Raw genomic sequence first — 27,771 nt, forward strand, 5'->3', positions numbered from 1 at the left:
ATGTAAAAGTTTAAGAATCAGTCATTGAAAAACACATCGATAATTCTCTAATCAATATAAATGTAAAAATCTTAAATGTCTATGGTGGTAACATCCCTGATCTTACTAATCATGATTTTTTTTTTTTTTTTTTTTTAACAATATTCAATGATAAAAGGTGGATGCAAAGGGAGCAAAATGTAGAGCATCAAAAAATATATAGAGAAAGGTCCTGCATGCTGCAAAAGTAAAATAAAAATAAAAATCAGACCAAATCTCAGAATAGCAAAAATGTACAGATAGCGACACAAACATAAAAGAAAACAGAGCAGTCATTTTTAAAATGATCACAAAGCAAAAGTTTCTATTTTTCTGACAATATGGATGAAACCAGTGTTCCAGATACAGCTCATTTTATTGCTGTATAATTACTTACAGTTCATAACTGGTGTAAATCTCCATTTCATATTGAGATTACAACTTTGGTCAGGAGTGAGGAGTGTATCAGTCCTTCACTCATTCATGCATACTCAACTCAATGTAAACATGCACTCAATAATTCAAGTACAGATTCTTAGGTCCATATTCTGTACACTCTCTTTTACATCACACTCATCAACACACAAACACATTCTGCCTCCTCCTGTCTCTCAGTGTGTGTAGAGTGAGGCAGTGAACACAATGTCTCTGCGTATGGCCAGTGAGGCTCTTTCCATCTTGCTGCCCAGGACGGAGTCGCCTACAATGCGAGCAGCCTGTCTCACTTCCTTCAGGACCTCGTCCAGCCTCTGGATACAGCGCACGATCGTCCCCTCCTGCACATCTGTCAGCGCGGCAATCTCAGCAAATGGCTGCCAAAGAAAAAAACACCATCATCAAAAAGAGGTATTTGATCTTCTCTGTCCAAATATGAATATAGTTTATCTTTGATCACTTTCATATCATTGCATTACATGGATCTACATGTTTGTACAAATTGTTATTATAAGATAGATTATGCTAAATTAACTTTTTTTTTTACTCACTCACTCACAAAAATACATATACACAATTTTTAAAAAAAATTATATATATATACATATACATATATATATAAATTTGTTTTAAGGTCAGTGCTCACCATGCCTCTTGCCCAGCAATACACAACCTCAGTCAGGCCAAACTTGAACTGGGCCACAAAGTCTTCAGCAGTTTGACCTATCCCACAATCCCTCTGCAGATCACCAATACGTTGTGCTACACAGAGTACTTGATTGATGCCCTAGGAAAGCAAGAGAATAAGAGAAAAATGATATACATTATATTCAATATTATACAATGTTTAATTACACTACCATTCAAAAGTTTGGGGTCAGAACGATTTTTTTATTATTTTATTTTTACAGAAATTAACACTTTCATTCAGCAAGGACGCATTAATTAAACCTATTAATTGATTGAAAATTGATAACATGTGTATTGTTTTGTGTATCATTCATAGTGAGATCTCTTAGTATAGCACTGCGTCAGTCTGTTTTGTCCAGTGCTCCACTCTTGTCTCCATCTTCTGTCTAAGTGCTTACACAACCAGAGCAAGGCAGGCAATGTAGTCATGCAGTCAGACTGTGGCTACATTACCTGTACGCCCTCACCTCACAGCGTTTCAACCGCAAGAGCATTTTCACATTGGTTTACAAGCCACTGTGAACTATAAAACTCTTGTGTGCTTTTCAGTCTAGTGTCATAACTTATTCACTGTCCCTTTAAAGCAATTCCATGTTTCTGGACCGTTCGACAACACACACCGGCATGTTCATCTGCGACTGCATCCTTTGCTAAAGGCATAAAGCAAAGAGGCCAGGCCGCATCCATTACATTCTTATGCACATCTCTTGGGTGTTGAGCTCACAGAGCTGTACAAATTTACATCCATCCATAAACATGATGACAAGAATATCTGATGCGTTATATTCTAATGGCTGTAGGCTCACATAAAAGCGTTTTAGATGAGCATAATGAATTAGGTTACTTGCGTGATTCATACAATTTCCTCAGCTTTTAATCTGTGGCTTGAACAAGTATTAAATGTTACATTGGCTTTAAAGTGCCCCTATTCTGCTTTTTCAGATATTACATTTCATGTAGTATGTTATACAGCTGTTTGTGAATGTAAAAGGTCTGCAAAGTTTCAAAAGATCAAAGTGCACAATAAATAAGAGTTTGTCTCCTAAAAGAAAGAAGTGATTCTGAACTGCCTGAAACAAGTCGTAAATAATTGCACGAACCTACGTAGGTTTGGCATTAGCATAATGCCAGCCTATAGTCTTCATTTATGAAGGACTAAAAATGACAGAACGAAAAATAAATAAATAAATAAATAAAAGTAGAAATAAATAAATAAATGCAGAAATAATAGTGAAAATAAATACATTTTGGTCATATAAATGGCTATTTCTGTATTTTTACATGTATTTATTTATTTATTTATGCATTTCTATATGTATTTATTTATGTATTTATACATTTATTTATATATTTATGTATTTATATATTTATTTATTTATATATGTATTTATTTATACATTTATTTATTCCTACATTTATTTATTTCTGTATTTCCACATTTCTACATTTATTTATTTCTGTATTTCCACATTTCTACATTTATTTTTCCCTGCGCATGTATGCTAATTGACCAATGGCTAAGCCACGCCCCCTCCACTCACTCGGACAAACAGTCAACATTCGGTAACATGCGCTTTGGCAGCTGTCACAGTAGGAGACATTTCACAGGAGGCAATTGATGATTTTTTGGAGACAGAAAGATTATATATCATCTCGATGTCACCAAAAGGGCCTTAAATATGCATTGGAGGGTTATATTAATAATTTTATTGTTGAGAAGGTCGATAAGCTTCAGCTCCAGAACAAAGATTTACAGACAGTTCACAGTGTAAACGTTATAGTTTGGTGCTATTTCGCTTCAAACGCTCGCTTTATACGCGCGTCCTATTCGCTTTGGATTCAAAATGTTCAAGCGTCGAACTAGACGCGGATACGCGCGAATTTGACGCTCTATTCGCGTTTGGTGTGAGCGCAGAATAATGAACAGGCTGCGATGTCAAGATTGCGTTGCTGGAATGTGTGTGTGTGTGTGTGTTTGTGTGTCTGTGTGTGTGTGTGTGTGTGTCAGAGAGCGGGCGCGATCGAACAGTGGAAACATAAAAACATACTCCATTTTGTTCATACAGGACATAATTAAAACTGCAAAGTGTTTATCCTACTTATATTTGTGTAAAACACAACATTGTGCTTTTGTCAAACTGTAAACTCTTGTCAAACTGTAACCTACAACTGTCACCCAACCAAAATCACACACACACGCTGTTTAAAAGCCAAAATGACAAGAAAAAACATAAAAACGAATGAAAACTGATAATGGAAGCAGAGAATGTCCGAGTGTATTGCGTTAGCTATGCGTACTGTGATTGGCTCATCGCGTTTGGGGGCGTGGCTTAGCCATTGGTCAATTAGCATACATGCGCAGGGAAAAATAAATGTAGAAATGTGGAAATACAGAAATAAATAAATGCAGAAATGTGGAAATACAGAAATAAATAAATGTAGAAATGTGGAAATACAGAAATAAATAAATGTGTAAATACAGAAATAAATAAATGTATAAATAAATAAATGTATAAATAAATACATATATAAATATATAAATAAATACATATATAAATGCATAAATATATAAATAAATGTATAAATACATAAATAAATACATATAGAAATGCATAAATAAATAAATAAATACATGTAAAAATACAGAAATAGCCATTTATATTACCAAAATGTATTTATTTTCACTATTATTTCTGCATTTATTTATTTATTTCTACTTTTATTTATTTATTTATTTATTTATTTTCCGTTCTGTCATTTTTAGTCATTCATATTCATTAGCTGCACGCGAACAATGTCTACTTTGGCCTGCCTTTAAACGGCCTGCAAAAGTTTGGTTTGGGTTGGCGACGCTATCATTACTGTTCGTATCACTGTATAGAAGTGCTAAGGAAGCCTCTAGAACTGAAATTCATATATGATAATGGGCGTTTCGTTTCCAACACATGCTGTAAGTGGTAGACCAATCACAAAAGACTGGGCCATCTGACCAATCAGAGCAGAGTAGGCTCTCAGAAAGGCGGGGTTTAGAGAAAATGTATGCGTTTTTTTCAATCCTTTAAATAGCATAATAATGCTATTACAATGTATTACAATGATATTTTAGATTTAAACTTAGTACATTTATTTTCCAGTCCTGGGATCAAAATTTGAACTATTTCCAGGTTTTTTCCTTGACTGTGGGAATGCGGTTGTGGGCAGAGAACTGCATTACCTCCTGTAGCGTGTTGGTGATGTGCGGGTCTATCTGGGTGTTTTGTGTGAAGATGAGGCAGGACAGCAGGGCGGCGCTCTCCTCAGGTGCGAGAGGACTCAGAGTGTTCTCAAACAGGAGTTCAGTCAGTAACAGCTCATGACTGCTGATCTGACACGCCACACGTCCCTTCAGCTGAACCGCCCCAGTGCTGTCCACATACTGCAGAGCTTCCAACACCTGGGAATACAGTGCTTTACTGTTATCACTGACTGTTTCAAATATCCGTGAAATTTGCAGACATTTAATGGTGATATTTAACACAAAAAAACAGGTGAACACAGAATAGCACAAAATATCAATGACTATCAGTATTGCCCATTATTAATGATTTAAATGATCAATTCTGGTCTGATTAAGAATACTGGATGTAAATGATATTTTTTAAATTAAACACTTTACACATTTCTGTCCCAGGTTTTAAAAGCAATTCACTGTTATCTTTTTATTTTATTTTATTGTACATATAATAAGGGTTTAATACCAGATTTAACTTGAAACTTCAAGGAATAGTTCACCCAAAAATGAAAATACGGTCATTTACTTAATCACTTTCTTGTCGTTCTAAAGCTGCAAGACTTTCATTCATATTTAAAAGCTATTTTTGATGAAACCTGAGAGATTTCTGTCCCTCCATTGAAAGTAAATCCCATCAAAACTTTGACGCTTCAAAAAAAATCAATAAAGAGAATGTGAAAGTAATCCATAAGGCTCCTGAAGAGACATGATAGTTTTATATGATGAACAGATTTAATTCAGGTTTTTATTCACATAAAAACTTCGATCAAAGCATGTACATCAGGGCTTAACGCTAGGGATTTTTTCTACTGGCCAGTGGTTTGAATTTTTACTTGCCCTGCAAAAATTTTCACTAGTCCTGCCACAAAGTGAGTAATAAATAATTAAAACAATTGTTTTTGTTTTAATTGTTTTTGACATATTTAAACCTTGTATTCTAATGAATAAGATACAGATACCAGTAAATTTCCAATTTCGATACCAAAGCAAAACTACTAGCCTAAGTAATACATTTCAAACATTATTAAAGCTACACTGTGTAGGATTTTCTCCCATCTAGCGGTGAAATTGTTTATGACTACCAACTGAATATTACTTTCTAGCCCCTCCCATTCCGAGGGCGTTTTAACTCCTACGGTGGCTGTATTATTTCAAATCTGCCAGCAGTCGCGAGTAATCTCCCCCTCGCATTCGTCACAGTGCCACTGAGTGTAAAAACGCGAAAGGCGAAACTTGAATTTCCAGGTATGTCCCTCTTTGGCTAATGTATTTTCAAGATGGAGGCGCAACATGGCTGCCGCCATTCGAGCGACTCGCTCGTATGTATTCTAAATGGCAGATTCTACGCTTACGAGAATACTTGATTAGTTGGTAGAAGTAATTACACATTAATGAGCACATATCATTTTGAAAGAACAAAGTGTTTTTTGCTAAGAATCAACTTAAAAAATTACACAGTGTAGCTTTAAAGACAAGTAAACAGTCAGAAATAAAACAACAAAAACAAACTACAAGCAAAAGCACAAAAATTTCAAGTGCAAGAAGATGCGAAAGAGAACGCAAAGGTTATTTGCAGGCCCAAATATAATTATTAGATGCTAATTAATAGACTTTTCATAGCTATTTTTATTAGTGAAATATGTCTGTATGTCTATATATATATGAAACTCTTGTTAATAATTTCAGAACTGTATGTAAAAGAATGTATTACTTTGCTACTAGGTGGACTGCAGATGAACTGACCTTGATTCTCTGATGGTACTCAGGCAACAGTGTCAGGGACTGATCAGACACCAGGAACAGAAGCCGATCAAGCTCTTCCTGTACACTCATCCTCTCCTGTACACGCGCAAACTGAGCAAGATATTCACAGAGAGAGAGAATATGAAAATGACAGTGAGAGAGAGCACAAGTTTATCACTACTCCATCATCAGCACACTGCAGAAGGTCTTCTGGAAGTGATTACTGAGAGCTAATGAGACACATCCTTATTCCGCCCCACCAGTCACACTCAATAAATGAGAGTCTGTGCACTTGGGAGAGTTGCTGTGCCAAATTATTAAATATGGATGAGAAAATACAGGACACATTTGGATTATAAATGACATTTTTCCTTGTGTCTGCACAGTGGATTTTGACCTAAAACAGCAGGAAAAACACTACCAAACAAAGGTTTGGAGTCTGTAAAATTTTTTATGTTTTTGAAATAAGTCTCTTATGCTCACCAAGGCTGCATTTATTTGATCGAAAATACAGTAAAAACAGAAATATTGTTACATATTATTACATTTTATTGTTAATATTATTACAATTTAAAAGATTTGAAACATATATTTAAAAATGTCGTTTTTTTCTATGAGTTTACAGCATCATTACTCCAGTCTTCAGTGTCACACGATCCTTCAGAAATCAGATGCTTTGCGGCTCAAGAAACATTTCTTAATATTATCAATGTTGAAAACAGTTGTGCTGCATAATATTTTTATGGAAACCCTGATATTGAACAGAAAGTTCAAAAGAACAGCATTTATTTGAAATAGAAACATTTTGTAACATTATAAAAGTCTTTAATGTCACTTTTGATCAATTTAATGTTTCCTTGCTGAATACAAGTATTCATTTCTTTCAAAAGAAGAAAAAAATCTTACTGACCCCAAACATTGGACAGTTGTGTATGAATGTGACACATGAGTATGATAAACAGACAGACCTGTTCAGTGAAGGTGGGCGAGTGGATACAGTGGAAGTCCTTTAGACAGTCCTGTAACACTCGTTGCCTCATCACTCCCTCCACCACATCCACACCCTTCAGGTGCAGGTCATTCACGGGGTCAAAGGTCGTAATGCCCATGGGATTGGCCTCGGCCAATCGCAAGAGCTCTTGAGTTGCTGTAGAAATAGCCTGACCTGGTGGATCAAGTCTAGGAAGGGAATTTTCATTTATTCAAAGCTATTCAAAGTTCAACAAATGCAAATTCGCTCACAGATTTGAGCCAGATACACACCTGAAGCGTGGCTGCTGTCTTTTATTGTAGTTGTCGATGATTCTCTCTGGAATGACCTTGAGGGTTTTGGTTGTGATGGCAGAGATGTCCTGCAACTTCAGTTTCTGCACCGTATGACTGCAGGGTCCTACACAGAGATACACGGTAAATTAAAACAAAAGATGTTGAAAAAGTAGGTGTGGTGTTCATGATGACACCCTCCAACTTAACCGGTGGTTATTTAGTGTGTGTGTGATGTGATGCTGTGTGTGTATGTGTCTGCTTACCCTCTGGAATAAACAGTGCAGTGCTGTAGATGGGAAGTAAGAGTTTATTAGACTGATCATCACCCGCCGACTCCTCATTTCCCTTCTCACAGATAATGAGAGCGGTGAATGTACGATTTACTGCATCACTGGACACCTATGGGAGGAGATGCGAGGAAAGTGGAGAGAAAGAGAGAGGAAAAAAGGGGAGAGTGGGGTGAGATGTGCAACTTTTGACTTAATTTGTCCTCTCGAAAATAAACTACTTTAGGATTTTTTTTTACTTTAAAGAAATTAATGCTTTTATTCAGCAAGGATGCATTCAATTACTGTCAAAAGTGACAGTAAAGAGACTTATAATGTTACAAAAGATTTCCATTTTAAGTAAATGCTGTTCTTTTAAACATTCAATTCATCAAAGAATCTTGGGAAAAAATATCACGATTTAATCAGCACAACTGTTTTTACTGCAGTTTTGATCAAATAAATGCAGCCTTGGTGAGCATAAGACTTATTTCAAAAATATTTAAAAAAATTGGTAAGACTTTATATTAACATACACATATTCTAACAGAAGAGATTAGACCAGCCCCTACTCTGTCTGTTTTCAAGTCTCTGTAAAGCACTTTGGTCAGCCTAATGGCTGTTGTAAATGTGCTATACGAATAAAGTGAACTTGAACTTGATATTCAGTATTAATTAGTTCCTTTTTAGCATGCATATTACTAGCATACTGGCTGTTTATTTGTACGTATAAAGCACATATTAATGCCTTATTCTGTATGACCCTATTCTAAAACTAACAGACCATTAACTGAGAGTTTTCCTTGAATAAACTCCTAATTACTGCTTATTGATAATAAGTAAAGCAGTTGTTGTACATTAATTACGATCTTAATATGCTTTGCTCAGTATGAGCCTTATAAGGCAGTAGTACCACAAGAATAGTCATTCTCCCTTAATACAGTGAGGAAAATAAGTATTTGAACACCCTGCTATTTTGCAAGTTCTCCCACTTAGAAATCATGGAGGGGTCTGAAATTGTCATCGTAGGTGCATGTCCACTGTGAGAGACATAATCTAAAAAAAAAAATCCAGAAATCACAATGTATGATTTTTTAACTATTTATTTGTATGATACAGCTGCAAATAAGTATTTGAACACCTGAGAAAATCAATGTTAATATTTGGTACAGTAGCCTTTGTTTGCAATTACAGAGGTCAAACGTTTCCTGTAGTTTTTCACCAGGTTTGCACACACTGCAGGAGGGATTTTGGCCCACTCCTCCACACAGATCTTCTCTAGATCAGTCAGGTTTCTGGGCTGTTGCTGAGAAACACGGAGTTTGAGCTCCCTCCAAAGATTCTCTATTGGGTTTAGGTCTGGAGACTGGCTAGGCCACGCCAGAACCTTGATATGCTTCTTACAGAGCCACTCCTTGGTTATCCTGGCTGTGTGCTTCGGGTCATTGTCATGTTGGAAGACCCAGCCTCGACCCATCTTCAATGCTCTAACTGAGGGAAGGAGGTTGTTCCCCAAAATCTCGCAATACATGGCCCCGGTCATCCTCTCCTTAATACAGTGCAGTCGCCCTGTCCCATGTGCAGAAAAACACCCCCAAAGCATGATGCTACCACCCCCATGCTTCACAGTAGGGATGGTGTTCTTGGGATGGTACTCATCATTCTTCTTCCTCCAAACACGTTTAGTGGAATTATGACCAAAAAGTTCTATTTTGGTCTCATCTGACCACATGACTTTCTCCCATGACTCCTCTGGATCATCCAAATGGTCATTGGCAAACTTAAGACAGGCCTTGACATGTGCTGGTTTAAGCAGGGGAACCTTCCGTGCCATGCATGATTTCAAACCATGACGTCTTAGTGTATTACCAACAGTAACCTTGGAAACGGTGGTCCCAGCTCTTTTCAGGTTATTGACCAGCTCCTCCCGTGTAGTTCTGGGCTGATTTCTCACCTTTCTTAGGATCATTGAGACCCCACGAGGTGAGATCTTGCATGGAGCCCCAGTCCGAGGGAGATTGACAGTCATGTTTAGCTTCTTCCATTTTCTAATGATTGCTCCAACAGTGGACCTTTTTTCACCAAGCTGCTTGGCAATTTCCCCGTAGCCCTTTCCAGCCTTGTGGAGGTGTACAATTTTGTCTCTAGTGTCTTTGGACAGCTCTTTGGTCTTGGCCATGTTAGTAGTTGGATTCTGACTGATTGTATGGGGTGGACAGGTGTCTTTATGCAGCTAACGACCTCAAACAGGTGCATCTAATTTAGGATAATAAATGGAGTGGAGGTGGACATTTTAAAGGCAGACTAACAGGTCTTTGAGGTTCAGAATTCTAGCAGATAGACAGGTGTTCAAATACTTATTTGCAGCTGTATCATACAAATAAATAGTTAAAAAATCATATATTGTGATTTCTGGATTTTTTTTTTTAGATTATGTCTCTCACAGTGTACATGCACCTACGATGACAATTTCAGACCCCTCCATGATTTCCAAGTTGGAGAACTTGCAAAATAGCAGGGTGTTCAAATACTTATTTTCCTCACTGTAACATTTAATACTTAATCTCTGCTAATAAGTGCTAATAAGTACTAATAAACAGCCAATATGCCAGTAATATGCATGCTAATAAGCAACTACTTTGTAGTGAATATGTGTAACTTAATATAAAGTGTTAACAAAAAATCTTACCCATCCCAAACTTTTGAATGGTAAGTAAGTGGCTCATCTTACCCCACTCACCCCTACTGAAAGTGTCAATGGCCATTGCTGCAGATCTGTGTTTATGTTGTTTATGTTATGTTGTTTATGTTATGTTGTTGTTATGAGTACAATGTGTTCATTATGCAATCACACACCTGTAGAATGACTCCCAGGGCATTGTGATGCTGGCTGTTGTTCACCATCACCACCCTCCCCACAGACAGGGCTTTGAGTCCATTTACTGATTCCAGCACAGCTCGCTGCCACACACACACACACACACACACACACACACACACACAGAACGACATGAGTTTGCTGTCAGTAATGTGTAATTACAAACAGAAAAATGATTTACAAGAAATAAATGGTGAAAACTAAAATTATTGCCAATCAGTAATGGATAAATTCTGACTAGTTCTGCTGAGAACTGGTATGGGGAAAATAATCAATAATATATAATATAATATAATATAATAATATTAAAAACAAATTTGGATAATACTTGTAAATCTTTCTTGACTGAATTGGTCTGGTGGTCCTGAAAGCACATGATTAGTCTGATTGCTCTTAATTTTTTATAATAAAAAAATATTTATTAATAATTATAATACAAAAAATAAAAAGAGAGTTTTTTAATCAAGTCTATAAACCTAATACACCACATTTTATGTGGCTACAGTGTTATTCATTTTTGTTCACATATGCTAGCTAAATATTACCATGATGGCAGTGTCGTAAAAAAAAAAAAAAGTAAACAATTTACATTTTATAATCTAATTATTTGAATGAAATCATATAATATAAATTTAAATCAACAATATAAACAATCATAAATTCACCGAAATGCTGTGAATCTAATGTCTGAGTGTGTGCAGCTCTGTGATAGTGTGGTATACAAGAACACTGTTCATACAAGTACGTGTGTGTGTGTGTGTGTGTGTGTACCTGCAGGGTCTCTGTGGTGATGCGCAGCTCTGTGATGGTGTGGTAATATGACAGTAAATCAGATAACTGCCCCTCTGTGTCCAGCGGAGGGAGAGAGGAGAGCGTGTTTCTCAGCTCAGTTATTCTCTTCTCATGAGTCTGAGAAACACAAAACAGAAATGACTTGGCTAACCGAAAGAATTTCAAAACATTTCATCACATACTTCATATTTCAGCCTTTTTGTAAGATTAAATTACTGGGGCATGCAAACCCCACAGACATTTCATCGTCACCCAGGGGCTGGTGGGAAATGAGGCCGTTTACCTGCGTATCCCTGTGGTTCTCAGAAAAGCTCCTCCTCATCATGTCGGTAACCCTAAGGGCCTCCACACGCAGCAGATTTAGGATCATTGTGTAGGTCAGTCTGAACTGAGACTGCAGCACTGTCGGTTTGCCCTGACACAGGAAAAAAGCATATATTATTGCCATCTCTCTGTGCTCTTGAATATTTAACTAACCATCCATTAGCTTTGATTCATTGATTGCCAATATTTTAGATATAGTAATGGCATAGCCATTACTAATGGCATAGCCTTACAAACAAATAAAATAACATAGCCTTACATAGCCTTAATGGCATAGCCTTACAAACAAATAAAATAACATAGCCTTACATAGCCTTAATGGCATAGCCTTACAAACAAATAAAATAATAACTGGCTTCAAAATATGACAAATAATAGGACACAATGTAAGGATGTGTACACATCGTGCCTCTTTGGAAATGGGAGTTGAAATTCAGAGGAGGTCCAATCACCAGCGGCCCTTGACAACACACTGCACGTTATTACAGCATCAGCTGCTGTTGCCATGATGTCTGATCATCACACAGATTACTAGCCCGTCTGAGAGAACCTGCACTGATACTCATCCTGCGCAGACTGGGTCAAACTCATTTTGTTTTGTTGTTTTATTAACTGGTTTATTACTTGTTAAACCAACTAGATCATTACATTTTCTGCCTATGATGCTAGGATGATGTTGTTGATTGCCAGGATATTGCTATTTGGCTTAGTATTTTAATCTTGTTACTAAGTTATTGCCAGGTGCTTTCTTACTGATCCAATTCCAAAGTGGCCAGGTCTTTACGATATCCGTCTGTAGATATGGTTCACTTGCATCAATGTAAGTCTATGGGATTTATTTGTCCACTTGATCATCTTCCAGGTAAAAAATGGATTTACACTTGTTCCTAACAGTGTTGTTGCTGTTAACTGAAAACTAATACTAAAACTATTAAAAGTCATTTTCGGTACCTGAAAAAAAGCTGAAATAAAAAATAATCATTAATTATTAGACAAAAAACTTTAAAAAAACAAATGAAAATTAGAAATGTTGCCTTGGCAGCTAACTGAAATTAAAAAAAGTTGAAGTACTAAAATTGAAATAAAAATTAATTAAAGCTAAAAAACAACAACAAAAAAAGACAGAAGCACATAAAAGTGCTAAAACTTAAAATAAAATTTAAATGAAAACTGAAAATATAAAAATAAAAGTGAATTCAAAATAATAAATACTAGAATGTTATATACATAGATTATATTATAATATTTATACTATAGGACTATGATAAAAATCACACTGGTTCATTAAAAAACACTAAAAATCAGCTCTGAAGTCTGTGGGTGCAAATGTGGAGAGCAAAATGACAACAGTACTAGTGAACCCTGGTGAGTTTTGTGCTGGAATGACAGTGTATTGAGTCAATAAACCAGGTTCAGGGGTTAATAGATTGAATAGCCGTGAATGGACAAAACAGCTCCAGCAGGCTGGACTAAATACTAATGAAGAAGAGCCCATTCACCCACACTCGATCCACAAGAGGATGACAGAAGTGCACTCACAGGCTGCATGACTCTAACAAAGACCCAGGACATTTGTATTTGGCTCCACACTGAACAATCAGACTGCGGTTTACAAAGAGGAGCTGGGATATCTCATCAGATCATAGAAAAGCCTAGTGGAATTGAGGGAGTAAGTAAAAAAAGGGGGGGAATTTACCAGCTATGTCCAAAACACACTTCACACGGTCTTCTCACATTTTTTTCAGACAAATGTAAAAAGCATCATCAGCAGTGAGGCCTCGGACATGACCTGAAGGTGTTTAATGCAGAGTGCAGTACTGACCAGCATCATGGCGTGGAGGTCTCCCATTTCATGAACTCCAGCCTTACAGAGAATGATGACGGTCCCTGTAGCATCCAAACCCCTTCTGCCGGCACGACCTGCCATCTGAATATACTCACCTACACACACACACACGCATTTATATAGATCAACTGGAACCGGTAAGATTTTTGGCATTGTGACAATATTTCTATGACAATTAACCAACAATTAAAATAATCATAAATTTAGTACAACAAATACTATCATTACAATTTTGGAGGTCAGTAAGATTTTAAAATAAATTAATACTTTTGTTCAGCAAGGAAGTTTTTTAAGTTCATTTGAACTTTCTATTCATCAGAGAATCCTGGAAAAAAAAAAGATCAGTTTCCACAAAAATATTAAGCAGCAAAAATTAAGCAGGTCACGTTAGTCAAGCTCGCGTCAGCTGACTCTCAGCTGATACACGTCTACCTATAGGAATATGACGCTTATCACTGTAAACATATAAGCTCCTTCAGTATTATTCCTCATCCGTCCTTCGGATGAGACGTTAAACCGAGGTCCTGACTCTCTGTGGTCATTAAAAATCCCAGGATGTCTTTCGAAAGAGTAGGGGTGGAACCCCGGCATCCTGGCCAAATTTGCCCCTTGGCCTCTGTCCATCATGGCCTCCTAATCATCCCCATATATACTGATTGGCTTCATCACTGTCTCCTCTCCACCAGTAAGCTGGTGTGTGGTGGGCGTTCTGGCGCAATATGGCTGCCGTCGCATCATCCAGGTGGATGCTGCACATTGGTGGTGGTTGAGGAGATCCCCCCTTCTATGTAAAGCGCTTTGAGTGCCGAGAAAAGCGCTATATAAATGTAATGAATTATTATTATTATTATTATTATTATTATCAGCAGCTATCGCGTTTCTCTGGAGCGAATTAGTCTCCTCCATCCCCAGCTCCTCCTGTCTCCAGTCAGGATTTGGCATTCTGATTCCCCTTGAATCAGAATAAATTCTCCAATTATGTTGTACTTTAAAATCTTGAATTAACGATATCTGCATACATTCATGTTGGTTCTGTTCTATTCTGTAAAATATAATGAAACAAATTTCTTTCTTTTGATTTTGGGGTGAAACATGACCCAGACATGTTCTTGATACGATTTGTAACATTTTCCCAAATATTTCATGAATATTTTGTGTCTTCGACGCAAACAGGGCCATGTACTCTCAAATGTGTGCTTTGACTTTAAAAGAGGCCAGCTATACTCTCTCTCTCTCTTCCCTTTTTTATACACACTATTATTAGAAGAGATTTGAACAAACTCAAGCATCACTCCCACACACATCAAAGGCCTCCTGCTGTGTTTCCCTAGTCTCACTGCAGTCCAGTCACATGTGCACAAACATCTGCACTACCTCAGCATAATTAATCTGCTCGTTCATTAGAGATGGCTAATTCATCAAACACCTGGCCATTGGCAGCGCCTGTCTGCCTGTAGCGTCTCTGCCAACAAGTATCTGACATCTTTTTATAATGTCTATTATTATGATAATACAAAATAATTATCATTTTAAATGAGAATAACTGCAACAGGCATGCTAAGGTGATGCAAGTGAGGGTATATTTGGACATTAACATCTAACGACAGGCACATCATTGTTTGTAATGTAAGGCAGTAAATGAGATGTGTTTTTACCGGGTAACAAGTTTCTGAAACCTGTGCCGTCGTGTTTGCGGATGCTGTCGAACACAACGGTTCTGGCGGGCATGTTCACACCCATGGCAAACGTCTCTGTAGCAAACAGCACCTAAAGAGAGAATAGCTGCAAGTCACCAACTCTCTCCTTAATCTGATTTCTTTAATCAAATAAAGCTTGTATTAAACAAGTCCATAAGACAAACCTTTACTAAACCTTTGGAGAAGAGCATCTCAATAACCTCCTTCAGGATTGGCAGGATGCCGCTGTGGTGAACACCAATCCCTCTCTTTAGCAAATCACGCATCAACAGGATCTGTGATGACAAAATTACACTGATATACACCATAACTGTATTAAAATTACTTTGAAGGTTTTATTATACACATAAGTATCATGGTGGATGTTGACAAGGCCAATTACATTTTTCTTAATTTAGCAATTTTTGTATCATCCACCTAGTTATTATTAATAACTGCACCACTCTTTTTTTTTTTTTTACCAAGAATAGTATAATGCATATTTTTGGTTTTCAAATAATTTTTCTGTGAATTTTCCAAATACATTTGAAAAAAACATTCAGTTAGAGTTTATATTAGGTGTCTTAATATTTACTTAGAGAAGAAATATCGTTAGGTACAATGTTCTTCAATTGTTAATGTTGTAATGTAAAACACTTTTGCTATTGAGGTGGGATCTGGGTGAGTTTAGGGACAGGTTTTGTGGTACGGTTAGGTTTAAGGTACAGCTGTAAATACATGCAGGTATTTTTTAAATATAAGTACATCTATTAAATTATTCATTTAAATGTTATTACATAGTAGCTAAAGACACTTAATATAAAGTGGGTCTAATCATTCAAATTGAAAACAACTAATAATTTCACAATATTGGTGTTTTTACTTGATTTTTGATCAAATCTTCTTTCACTTCTTTCACAAACATTAAGTAATCTTACCAACACCAAACATTTAAATGCTAGACAAGTACATAATATATCAGTAACAGGAATGGGATTTTTTACATTGCAGTTTACATGTTACTGAAAGGGAGTTTAATTTTGTTTAATTGTCAAGTACAAAACATCTTACGTTTCCTAAAATAGGCTTGATTTCTTAAAATAAAATGTAATTTTTCATTCAAATCTTTCTTTTGATGTTGGGTTAAACATTTATATTTAAATACATTTTCTGTGTAAAATAAGTGTCGATTCAATTTCAGCATTTCTTTTTCTTATCATTAAATCAGCATTACATCGACCATTAGCCACCTTGTTTTCCAGATATCTGCATTATCCAATGGAAAACTCTTGGTGGAAATCTCATTCCAAATCTCATGTACCTGCGGTAACTGCCGATCGGCTCCTCTCAGCCTCGTCAGGCTCTTCTGGAGGAACGAGTGTATCTCGCTCTTCTCTATGGAGCTGGTGAGGTCCAGAGAGGTCAAAGAGCGGGCGTTTTCATCACAGCGTGTCCGGGAGAACGTGAACGCCACAACTGGAGTCTGCTGCCTCTGAGACAGATAGTTCAGCAGCGTCTGCCACACTGATCGATCCTGACGGAGCAGAAAACATAATTAAAACACTGTTTCTGGAAATAGACCTGTTATGTTAGATAATTGATTTAAAAGGAAATGACGAAAGGTACAGACACCGACCTGACTGGCTGTAGTGTTGTGCTGTGATACGTTCTTTGAGCCAAAAGACTGCGCATGTTTACTTGTGCGTTCCTTCTTGGCGTCTACTGCGGCATAGTAGCTGAAAAACAAAACATTTGTTTCAATTGAAATGAGCCCTTTGCTATAATTTTGCAACACTTTCTTCAAAAGTCCATCTAAAATGATAATCTAAAAAGGTTTCTCGAGGTAAAAACTTGTAAAAAGACTTGTATTTACTAAATAAATACATTTGAGTTGATATTTTATCTTAATAACAGGTTAAGATTAAACTAAAAATAGTCCATTACAATGTAAAAATCAATCAACCAACCAACCAAGCAACTAGATGAACATTGCAAACACATTACAATATTAATTGAATTATTATTATTAATAATAATCTGAAATTTTACAGTCTCTATTTTAAGTTATCTTTAATTTTATACAATTCTAACTTGAAATTATGATCTCTGCATAACAGCACAGCTTACTGTCTTTTTAATAAGGGCAGGCCAAGTTACTGAATAACTGAATATTGGTATTTTTGAATAACCCATTTTTGCAGCCGAGTTTCAATAAATGATCTGGGTAGACTGGGAAAGAAGCTTTGTGCAGTGAAAGTTTAAAAGATTCCCATTTCCAATCAATGCATTTTTTTTTTACTTTCTAAAGAAATCTGAAAGTGTATCACAGTTTCCATAAAAATATTAGGCAACACTGCCAGCACAACTGTTTCTTGAGTAGCGAATCAACATATTAGAATGATTTCTATAAGGATCATGTGACACTGAAGACTGGAGTAGTGGCTGCTGAAAATTCATTTTTGCCTTTACAGAAATAAACACTATTAAAATAACCGCCCAGGAATGTACCCTTTAGTGAGGAAGTTTCCAGAGGGGTCCAGCAACAGGAAGAGCTCTTTCTGAGTCTTGGTGCTGTTGCCGGTGTAGAGATGGTGCTCTAGAGGAACAGGCCTCTTAATTGTGCTGATCACATAGATGTGCCGTTTCTTGATTCGTCTGAGGAAAGAGAAAACACACTAAAACTATATGATCTATACAATTTTAAAAGCAGGATAAAATTCAGTTTCATGTCTTTGAGAATACACACACCCGATCCATTCACTGAACTCCACTGCATTAGGCACCGTGGCACTCAGCAGGATGATGCTAACATGTTCTGGCAACATGATGAGAACTTCCTCCCACACCACTCCTCTCTGAGAAACAACAACAGCATATGAGATCTAAATGCAGTAAAGAGAAAAGCAAAACTGAACTAGATTTTATTTTGTGAATTCATCACCTCTGCATCATTGATATAGTGAACCTCATCAAAAATGACCCATTCCAGATCTCGAATGACCTCTGACCCGTTATAGAGCATAGATCTGTTAGGAGGAAGACATACCGATTGACAAAGATAGTCAAAAAAATTCATTCACATGACAAACTAAGAATTATAAGTGACATGAAGGCTTTCTATTGTATAATCACCTCAAAATCTCAGTGGTCATGATGAGACAAGAGGCTTCAGGATTCAGCTGGACATCTCCAGTCAAAAGTCCCACGTCACCGAACGTGTTCTTGAAGTCCCGGAACTTCTGATTGGACAAGGCCTTAATGGGGGATGTGTAAATGGTCCTGTCAGGAGGAACAGTCATTTTAGAGTGGGCCATAAATCTAATGTCACAGTAAGGCAAGTTTCGATATAGCACATTTCATACACAACGGTAATTCAAAAAGAGCTTTATATCAACATGATTAAAAAAAAAGATCACAATTGAAAATAAATGAAAATTGATTTAAAATGTACACTACCTTAGGTATGCTTGTTTTTTAAAAATCATTTTTTTATGAAATTAATACTTTTATTAAGCAAGGGTTCATTTAATTGATCAAAAGTGACTGCAAAAGACATTTATTATGTTATTATCAAACAAATGCTGTTCTTTTGAACTTTCCATTCATCAAAGAATGATGTTTCCACAAAAATATTAATATATAGATAATAATAAGAAATGATCAGCAAATCAGAATGATTTCTAAAAGCTGCTGGAAATTCAGCTTCGCCATCACATGAATATATTACATTTAAAAATATATTCAAATAGAAAACAGTTATTTTAAATTGTAATAATATATTCACAATATTACTGTTTTTTACTGTATTTTTAATCAAATAAATGCAGCCTTGGTCAGCATAAGAGACTTCTTTAAAAAAAAAACATAAAAAAGGAAAGAATAGAGAAATAAAATGATGCAATCAGTAGACATTGGGTCTCACATACACACCTGGTCATGTGTTTCTGGGAAAGTGCAATTGCGTATTCAGCCACCACGGTCTTGCCTGCTGAGGTGTGGGCCGCAACAAAGACTGAGTCATGAGCTTCGAGTCGGAGAATAGCCTGCTTCTGAAACACGTCCAGCTCAAAGGGATACTGAGACGGGGCAGGAATTGAGAAAAAACAACCCAAATAAACAAACCTTTATTTTAGTGAAATCTTAAAAATCATATGCATACACTGAGTTCTGACCTTGAAGGCTGGATTAGGGATACGTTTGTAGAAGTCGTCACAGGGTGAGGTGATATCCACAGGAATGGCCCATTTTTTATTGTCTCCCTTGTCTTCCACCTGAGGTTTCTTCTTTTGTTCAGTCAGACTTACAGTGTTCGCTGGAGGCGTAGAAGGAGTGTTGCTCGAATCCTGAGGAGAAAATATCTTGAAAATGACAAAACAAACACAACTATGTTGGGAATCCTTTCTCAAAGTTATACACACTTTAATTCCCAGGTCCTCCAGGCTGTTAGTTCTGGGAAGTTTCACGGTCTCCTCTTTTTGTGACGCTCCCTCTTTCTCCTCTGGCAGAGCGTCAAGGACATCATCAAATGTCGACAGGAGTGACAGCAGGTTCAGCTCACTCTTCATGGTTCTGGCTTCTAAAGACATTAAAAGAGCACAGTTTTGGATTGAAATGCACAACCTAAAGCGGGATGATGACATGGTACTACACATTGAGAGAACAATAATGAAACCAGACCTTTGTCACTGAAGTCCATACCAGCCTTCAGCCCTGGAGGAATCGTCAACAAATCTAAGACAAGAAACAAACGGTTCACAATTTATTTTTCTCTCTCTCACACACTCACAAATAATTGTGTACTGAGAAAACAAATCACCAACCTTTCTCAAAGTCAATGTCTTCTTCCAGCTCTGACTTTTTCTTAATCTGCTCTAATGTTAGTTCCTCCATTCCGCCTGTACAAGAGACAGCAGAGTTTAAAAACTGGATCTTTTTTAAACAGAATTATGAGACATTTATTTAAATATGAACCACCGCACCTGGCAGAAAAGGGTAGTTTGTGTTACTCCCTCTCAGGCTCTCTGACGGAGGTCCAGGCTGTCTTTGTAATGAGAGAGAATTTTTTGCAGACAACCCCGTGTCTTCTAATAACACCTGACATAATGAAAACAACAACAACAATTATATACATTATGAAAAGTTGCATTAGATTAGAAAGAACATTTTCTGTAATATCAGGCAAACAGCAAAAATAATGATTGCTTTACATTGACAGCTTTCCATTGGCTGGGCAAACAAATAGCCCCGCCTCAAACTGACACCCCTGGTTGATTGAGAAGATGCCATATTGGGACATTTAAATAAACAAAGTATTATTTTTATGAAATAAGAATTTCTTTGCAAAATCAACCTAGTGTTATTTTTTTTATTATTATTTATTTATTATTCTGTTTATTTATACATTTAGTTTTATTTTAAGTTTAAGTTTTAGTAATTTTGTTAGGTGCTTTTGTGCTTTGTAATAGTTTTTGCATTTGTATTAAAATATTTTTTTTAATTAGCTTTACAATAAAGTTTCATTTGATAACATTAATTAACCACATTAATGAACATGGACTAACAAATAAAACACTAATTAATTCAATATTTACTTATACATTATTAAAATAAAAAATGGTATCTGTTCATATTATTTAATGGACCTGAGTTCTGTTTTTTTTTATTAACAAACATTAACAAAGATTAATTAATACTGTAACAAACGTTTTGCTCAATGTTCATTAATGTAAGATAAAGAATTATTCAACTAACGTTAAGTAATGAGACAATTGTAAAGTGTTACCATTTTATATTTACTTCAGTTTTAGTCATTTAATACTTCAACTTTTCTACAACATTACTATTTTATTTCAGCTTTATTTCAATTAACCTAAATTATTTTTAGATAGTTTTAGTTAGCAATAACAAACTACCTTTCAATATTAAGCTGGAATAGGAAAATAAACACAATGTAGTGGATGTTTTCCCATGTTACCTCAGTGAAATCCAGCAGCATGCCGGTGGTGGGATCTCTGACCACAGACAGACCAGAGTGCAGTGGAGACAGGGAGCAGTGCAGGAGAGAGTCCACCTCTTTGTCCCTCTTACTTATCCTAAAGGACAAATTTGTAATAGACAGAACTAATTAAAAATATGAAATGCATGTTACAAAGACAAGCGCTATCTTCTGAATACGTTTCATTTCATACTTAAGGAACTTGTGGAAGGCATCATCTACATCATGTACTGGGAGCCAAGCAGGATCTCGCAGAAAACGCTTTTCTACTTCTGTTTTTAAGTCCAGACAAGTAGGAGGAAGCCCATGAGGGAGCTGAAAAAGATTACAGAACGTAAAACAGAATGAATACAAAAGTGTTACTTAAATATATTAGCTCACACACACACACACACACACACACACACACACACACACATGAATACTGTTATTATTTTAGTATGAATAAATGACTAACTGTGCTGTGTGGAGGCAAGGGTTTGTTTTTGGGCAGTGGGTGTGTGATGAGCTCAAATCTCCCAGAACAGCCCATCTCCAGCAGAGACAGGGGCAAATCATTAGGACCAACTGGGGGCAAATCTACAGACAGAAGAGAACAGCAGTTCATCAGTACCGCTGCAATTAGAGGCAAATGCAAAGACTACAATCTGGCGTGAGACCAAAAAGCTTATAAAAAAACAATGGGCCATTGCTGTCAGATGTAGTTTACAATGTAGTTGCTGAGCTGGCTGTAATATGAGCGACTTATGACACAAAGCAGGTAAATGCTGAGCTGGCTGCTGGTGATATTATTATACTACGACAGGAAATCACGCAGAATTACATACATAAACAGTACTGTTATATTTTTCATACCTATTTTGTCCATGTTAATCTCCAGTTCTTCAGTAAAGTTTCAGTCCTGCAGGAAGCTGCGCAGAACTGAAGGGACGGAAGTTTTTTTTATTATTATTGTTATTTTTATTTAGTACTTTTCAACATAATGGTCTATGTACGTGATCTAAAATAAATGTGCGTTTGTAACGCATTTAAAAATGGGTAAAATTAAAAATCGTTATGGACATTTTTTTGTTTTGACTGGATCCTCGGAAGATAGAAGATGACGTCACATTTGCGCGCCGTTTAAGGAATACTGTGCAGACGTTCATTCTTATAAATTCATCCTTCGAATTCACGGTAATTAAATATAAAGTAGCGTCTTTTATGCAGTTTACATGTTTTTTTTTTAATGAAAACTGTTAAAAGCCCAATGTAACGGAAACATCGATGACGTGTTAAGGCGATGCATTGACTGGAAAGGACATCTGTTGTAAAATATAACTTGTTTTTCTCTCTTGAGGTCCATCGAAATGGCAATATTTCCCAACTCATTGACAGAAGAGGAGGAAGCATTGCAGAAGAAATATGCCAAATTAAAGAAAAAGGTGAAAAACTATAGTTACTGTTCTCAATATACGAATTTTCTGTAGCCAAAAATTTGGTTAAAAATAAACCACATTTATTTATATAGCGTTTTAAACAATACAAACTGTTTCAAAGCAGATTCACAGTAAAAAAATAAAAACAGTGTTGTGTTAATGTTGTAAAATGTATCAGCCATGAAGCAATTTCAGCTGTAAAGCAGCTCTACAGGAGACAATCGTGTCATTTTTCAGCTCAAGTCAGTTGATTCAATGTTGTTTCATACAGTAGTCAACATTTGAAGTGGTTCAAAACCTTTCATAAAAGTTATGATTTTGAACAATATCCGGTCTTGTCTTAGGACAACTTTGATGAACTTTTTTGATACACTTAAAATGTTGACTAGTACTCAGTGTATAGTCATGTGAAAAAGAAAGTACACCCTTTTGAATTCTATGGTTTTATGTATCAGGGCATAAAAAAAGGGTATTTAAATGAGTTAAATACAACCTCAGATGAACAGCAACACATGACATATTACACTTTGTGATTTTTTTTATTTAAGAAAAATAAAGCCAAAATGGCTCATATAATAATGAGCAAGACAAAATACTATTGAAGTCCAATTTCACCATATAAGAAAAAAAAAAAACGTGTCGGTAAATCATAGTTATGGCATACTAATTCATAATTATGACATAGTCAAAATTATCACATAAAAAGTCATAACTATGACTCATAGTTATGACTTAGGATGTCACCATTTTTTATTACTTATGTTATAATTATGACTTTTACCAAAGCATGATTATTTTTCTTACGTGGCGGAAATCAGTTTCCATAAAATACTCATATATGCATATGTGATATATAAACTATCAATTTTACATGTTGTATTGTCTGCCTTCATTTCACTATATGTAGAAAAAGGCCCTAATGGCTCTGAAGAAACAGAGCTCCACCAATCAGACGAGTCAGACAGGACTGAAGCGCAGTAAGTAAATCTGTGGATCTCTGAAACTTCCAGATGAAATCTGTGCTCTACAAATGATCTCTCTCTCGCTGTCTCTGTTAAGCTTTGTCAGATCAGCCAGTGGTGGACACAGCGACAGCAACAGAGCAAGCAAAAATGCTGATCAAGTCTGGAGCCATCAGTGCCATCAAATCAGAGAACAAGAACTCAGGCTTCAAGCGCTCCAGAACACTTGAGGGTAAACTTAAAGTAAGAGACTTTTACCTCATTGAAAAATCATGATTTTTCTATTTGTCATACATAGCTATTTACGGAGTTTCTTTGTTTCCCAGGATCCAGAGAAAGGTCCTGCCCCAGCATTCCTGCCATTTCAAAGGAGCGTCTCTACAGATGAAGAGCCTGCTGATGTAATGTTGTTTTACACTGTAGAAATGATCTACTCACAGCTGTACATTTCAGTGATTTATTAGCCACAGCATCAAGCAGAGCCCCTTTAACTGTGGTAAAATGACCGTAACGCACTTCCTTATGTGGCTTACAGCTTTTATAAAGTGGTGGCAACAGTTGTTCTAACTCTAATTGATGGAAATAAATGTTGTGATATTATTTCCATAAGATCTTGTATTGACAGTGCACTCTGTAAAGTCTCCTCCAGCACGACTTTCAATGAATTTAAGGTCTGGACTCCAGGTGCCAATTCATGTGTGAAAATGATTCTTCAAGCTCCCTCCCAACCATTCTTTCACAATTTGAGCCTGATGAATCTTGACATTGTCTTCCTGGAATATGGCCATGATGTGTCTTCATACATGGTTGTTTAAGAAATGAAAAGCTACACACTCCATCAGTTAGGGTTAGAAGAACTGTTACCAAACATAACATGCTTCAAATATAATAATCACTGCAGTAATGATCCAATCATAGATAGTGACTTTGATGTGTCAGTAAACTTGACTTTACATAATGTTGTTTCTTCTCGCTGTAGTCTGCTAAACGAGCCCACAGGAAGTCCCTGTATGAGAGGTGAGACTGTCAGATTCAGTGTAAAGAATAATATAAACCGTCATAGAAAAACAGTATTGCAGTCGAATATTAGACTGTTTTTTTTTCTGTCCCACAGTTTTGTTCCTGGAGATCGATCTCGTGATGATGAGGGAGGGATGTTGATTCGAGATCCTGAGCGGGATCGGGAAAGAGAGGTAGACTGGGAGAAAGATCGAGACAGAGACAGAGAGCGGGACAGAGAGAGGGACCGTGAAAGACCCCGGGAGAGAGAACGGGATAGTGAACGAGACAGGAGCCGGGATAGAGAAAGGGACAGAGACAGGGACAAAGAACGTGACAGGGACAGAGAACGAGACCGAGAACGAGACCGAGAGCGGGACGCACCCTACAGACGTAAGTGAATCTGAAACAATAAGTTGATTTAAAATAATTCATATTGTTGTATTGCAATGTTTATTCATATTTCATGGATATGCGTTTTATAATACTAAATGATAATAAGCTTTGTTCTGTTGAAAATCTGGAAGTCTAATTATCTTCTGTAATGTTGTTCAGGATCAGACTCGTATCCAGAGCGCAGAGGGGTGCGCAAAGGAAACACAGTGTATGTATACGGCACAGGCTTAGTGGAAGACAGTTTGCGCTCAGCCTTCGCTCAGCACGGGAACATCATCGACCTTTCAATGGACTCACCACGCAAGTACGATTGTTTTCTGATCCTTTTGGGCATTTGGAAAGGGAGGAACCTACTCACTTGATTGTCTATAGAAAAGCTTATAGGATTGATTTGGTTGAAACAGGAAAAAATTGAGCCGGGATTTAGTATATTTTGTAATTTTAGACATCACTAGGAAAGTTTTAATTATAAGTCTTATCTTTTGTAATGGTAGATTTCCAGGGATATACAAGAATACTACCATTCAAAAGTTTGGGGTCAGTAAGATTTTATTTAAATATAAGGCTAAACGGCTGCATTTAAAAATGCAGTAATATTGTAAAATACTGCAAATACTGTAAAAACTGTTTTCTATTTGAATATATAGTAAAATGTAATGTATTTCTGTGATGGCAAAGCTGAATTTTCAGTCAAATGATTCTTCAGAAATTATTCAAATATGCTGATTTGCTGTTCAAGAAACATTTTTATTATTATGTTGAAAACAGCCGTGCCTATTATTTTCCTGGAAACGGTGATACATTTTTTTCAGGATTTTTGTGACGAATAGAGTTCAAAACGGCATTTATTTGAAATAGAAAGCTTTTGTATCCTCATAAACGTCTTTACTGTCACTTTTGATCAGTTTAATGTATCCTTGCCAAAAATATAATTTCTTTAAAAAAAATCTTTTGAACAGTTGTGTGTCTGAAACATGTCTGGGAAAACAAAATATATATTTTTTTCCCTCTGTCTCTTACCAGTTGTGCCTTTGTGACCTTTGAGAAGATGGAATCAGCAGACCAAGCTGTGGCAGAGGTCAGTGGTCCATTCTCTTTATGGGGCCACTTTCTACACTATTGTAGCATCATATTTTTATATTTACAATGCATCTTCTCTGACCCTGAATTCAACATGTTTTTGCTGCTGTTGTTTTTTAAGACTTTCATATGTAAATAACCTCAGTTATGACAGGCTAATCACTTCACATGTAGTCGTTCACGTCGCATGTGGTCAATAAGGACTAGTTGTAATCCATACTTGTTTTGGTATTCCATACTTGATTCTATACTTGCCGTACACAAGGCCATAGCAGAAAAATATTTTGTCTATCCAAATTGTGTCCTTGTATTTTAATCAGTTTTTTTATATATTTCTATTTAGCTTTAATTTGTTTTATTTCAGTTTTAATCATTTTAGTATATCAACTTATATATTTCAGCTTTATTTCAATTACCAAAAATTAATTTGAATGGTTCTGGTACATTCGAAGCCGACCACACAAGTGATATTACACTTTTATGGACAGTCATGCAAGCTCTAATGGTCAAGTTTTGCTGCTTAGCATCCATAAATAGTCTGGTGTGGACTGTGGAGCTTTGTATTGTGTATATTCAAGCTTGTCTACATTGTACATCAACACTCCTGTATTACAAATGCACAAGGAAAATCTTGTTTTTTGTGAAATGACCCCTTTAAAGACGTTAGGATTTAACACATCTTTATTTATTCACTGAAAGAAACCCTTTTTCCACTCTTTCTGCCTCTCAGCTGAATGGCACTACTGTGGGTGACGTCAACATCAAAGTCAGCATTGCCAGGAAGCAGCCCATGCTTGATGCCGCCACAGGGAAATCTGTCTGGGCATCTCTTGGTAAATAAGGACATTTCACAGGAAAAAACTGTCAAGGAGACTGAGTGTTGCACACTTGACTAACCAATTTCTCGTTTTCTATCTCCATCCTTCACAGCTGTGCAGAACAGTGCCAAGGGCTCGTACAGAGACAAACGGAGCCAGGTCGTCTACAGCGAAGATTTCCTTTGAAAACGGTTGTTTAGCACAGAGGTCCAGCGTCAGATTGTCTACTTAAAGCAGACATTTACTTTTCTGTAATTTTCTTAAGTAATTATTATGATGTTTGAGTGTGTTTACTGCTCAGTGTCTCTGGACATTTAGCTCAGTTATGGTTTATGTTGTTGTTGTTCAATAAATCAATCAAACCATCTACATGTGGTGCGACACTTTACAATCTGGACAAACTAACAAATCGTTACCTCAGTGAAACAGGCAGAAACTATACGCTTCTTTTCATTTTTTTCAGGTGACATCAAGCGAATCTGTGCTTTGTATGGATAGTTGTGTATATGAATAATAACCGATTTACTGCAGTCCTCTGCTGTGTGGAACAAGCTCCTCCCCGCAACAATCCACAACATTAGATGCTATTGATGAAATGAGCTCTGGTTCAGACATTGCAGTGCACTGGTTTTGCCTAAAGGGAAACAATACAAATACAGAGGCATGCACTGTTATATAAACCCTGTTTAGCATTTCACAACTAGTTGGAAGGAACTGGAAAAGGGAATAGCAATAGGTTGTTTCATCTCTCCCATCCTGTTTACGGCAATGTTTGAGATGATCTCAATTGTGACAAGATATGGTGAGATTGCCAGCGTTATGCAGCTACATGAATGGTGTTATAAGTATTTTTTTAGACAGCTGCATATACAATGTGGAGGGGGACAGTATTCCAGAA

The 27,771-nt window shown here is 36.5% G+C and overlaps 2 protein-coding genes across 2 annotated transcripts; one reads left to right on the plus strand and one right to left on the minus strand.

Annotated features, from left to right (window-relative positions):
- Positions 1-375: 375 nt before the first annotated feature.
- On the minus strand, positions 376-22,307 carry skic2 (SKI2 subunit of superkiller complex). Its single transcript, XM_084131515.1, has 29 exons — positions 22,056-22,307; positions 21,658-21,779; positions 21,394-21,515; positions 21,180-21,297; positions 20,185-20,299; positions 20,026-20,100; positions 19,883-19,936; positions 19,624-19,781; positions 19,378-19,548; positions 19,136-19,281; positions 18,338-18,484; positions 18,147-18,231; positions 17,954-18,060; positions 17,714-17,860; positions 16,842-16,941; positions 16,527-16,739; positions 15,391-15,501; positions 15,185-15,296; positions 13,506-13,624; positions 11,643-11,774; positions 11,339-11,476; positions 10,546-10,650; positions 7,687-7,822; positions 7,421-7,547; positions 7,126-7,336; positions 6,158-6,268; positions 4,358-4,576; positions 1,100-1,240; positions 376-830 (listed from the first exon to the last, which is right to left on the minus strand). Exons 1-29 carry the CDS (start codon positions 22,066-22,068, stop codon positions 630-632), a joined length of 3,756 nt encoding a protein of 1,251 aa, XP_083987641.1. The 5' UTR covers positions 22,069-22,307; the 3' UTR covers positions 376-629.
- On the plus strand, positions 22,286-27,240 carry nelfe (negative elongation factor complex member E). Its single transcript, XM_084131523.1, has 11 exons — positions 22,286-22,376; positions 22,540-22,624; positions 23,526-23,595; positions 23,678-23,823; positions 23,907-23,981; positions 24,560-24,597; positions 24,695-24,972; positions 25,135-25,279; positions 25,999-26,053; positions 26,786-26,888; positions 26,986-27,240. The coding sequence occupies exons 2-11, from the start codon at positions 22,550-22,552 to the stop codon at positions 27,057-27,059; spliced, it is 1,059 nt and encodes a 352-aa protein (XP_083987649.1). The 5' UTR covers positions 22,286-22,376; positions 22,540-22,549; the 3' UTR covers positions 27,060-27,240.
- The last annotated feature ends 531 nt before the right edge of the window (positions 27,241-27,771 follow it).

The sequence above is a fragment of the Abramis brama genome, assembly GCF_963993115.1.
Source record: "Abramis brama genome assembly, chromosome: 12".
Lineage (NCBI taxonomy): Eukaryota > Metazoa > Chordata > Actinopteri > Cypriniformes > Leuciscidae > Abramis > Abramis brama.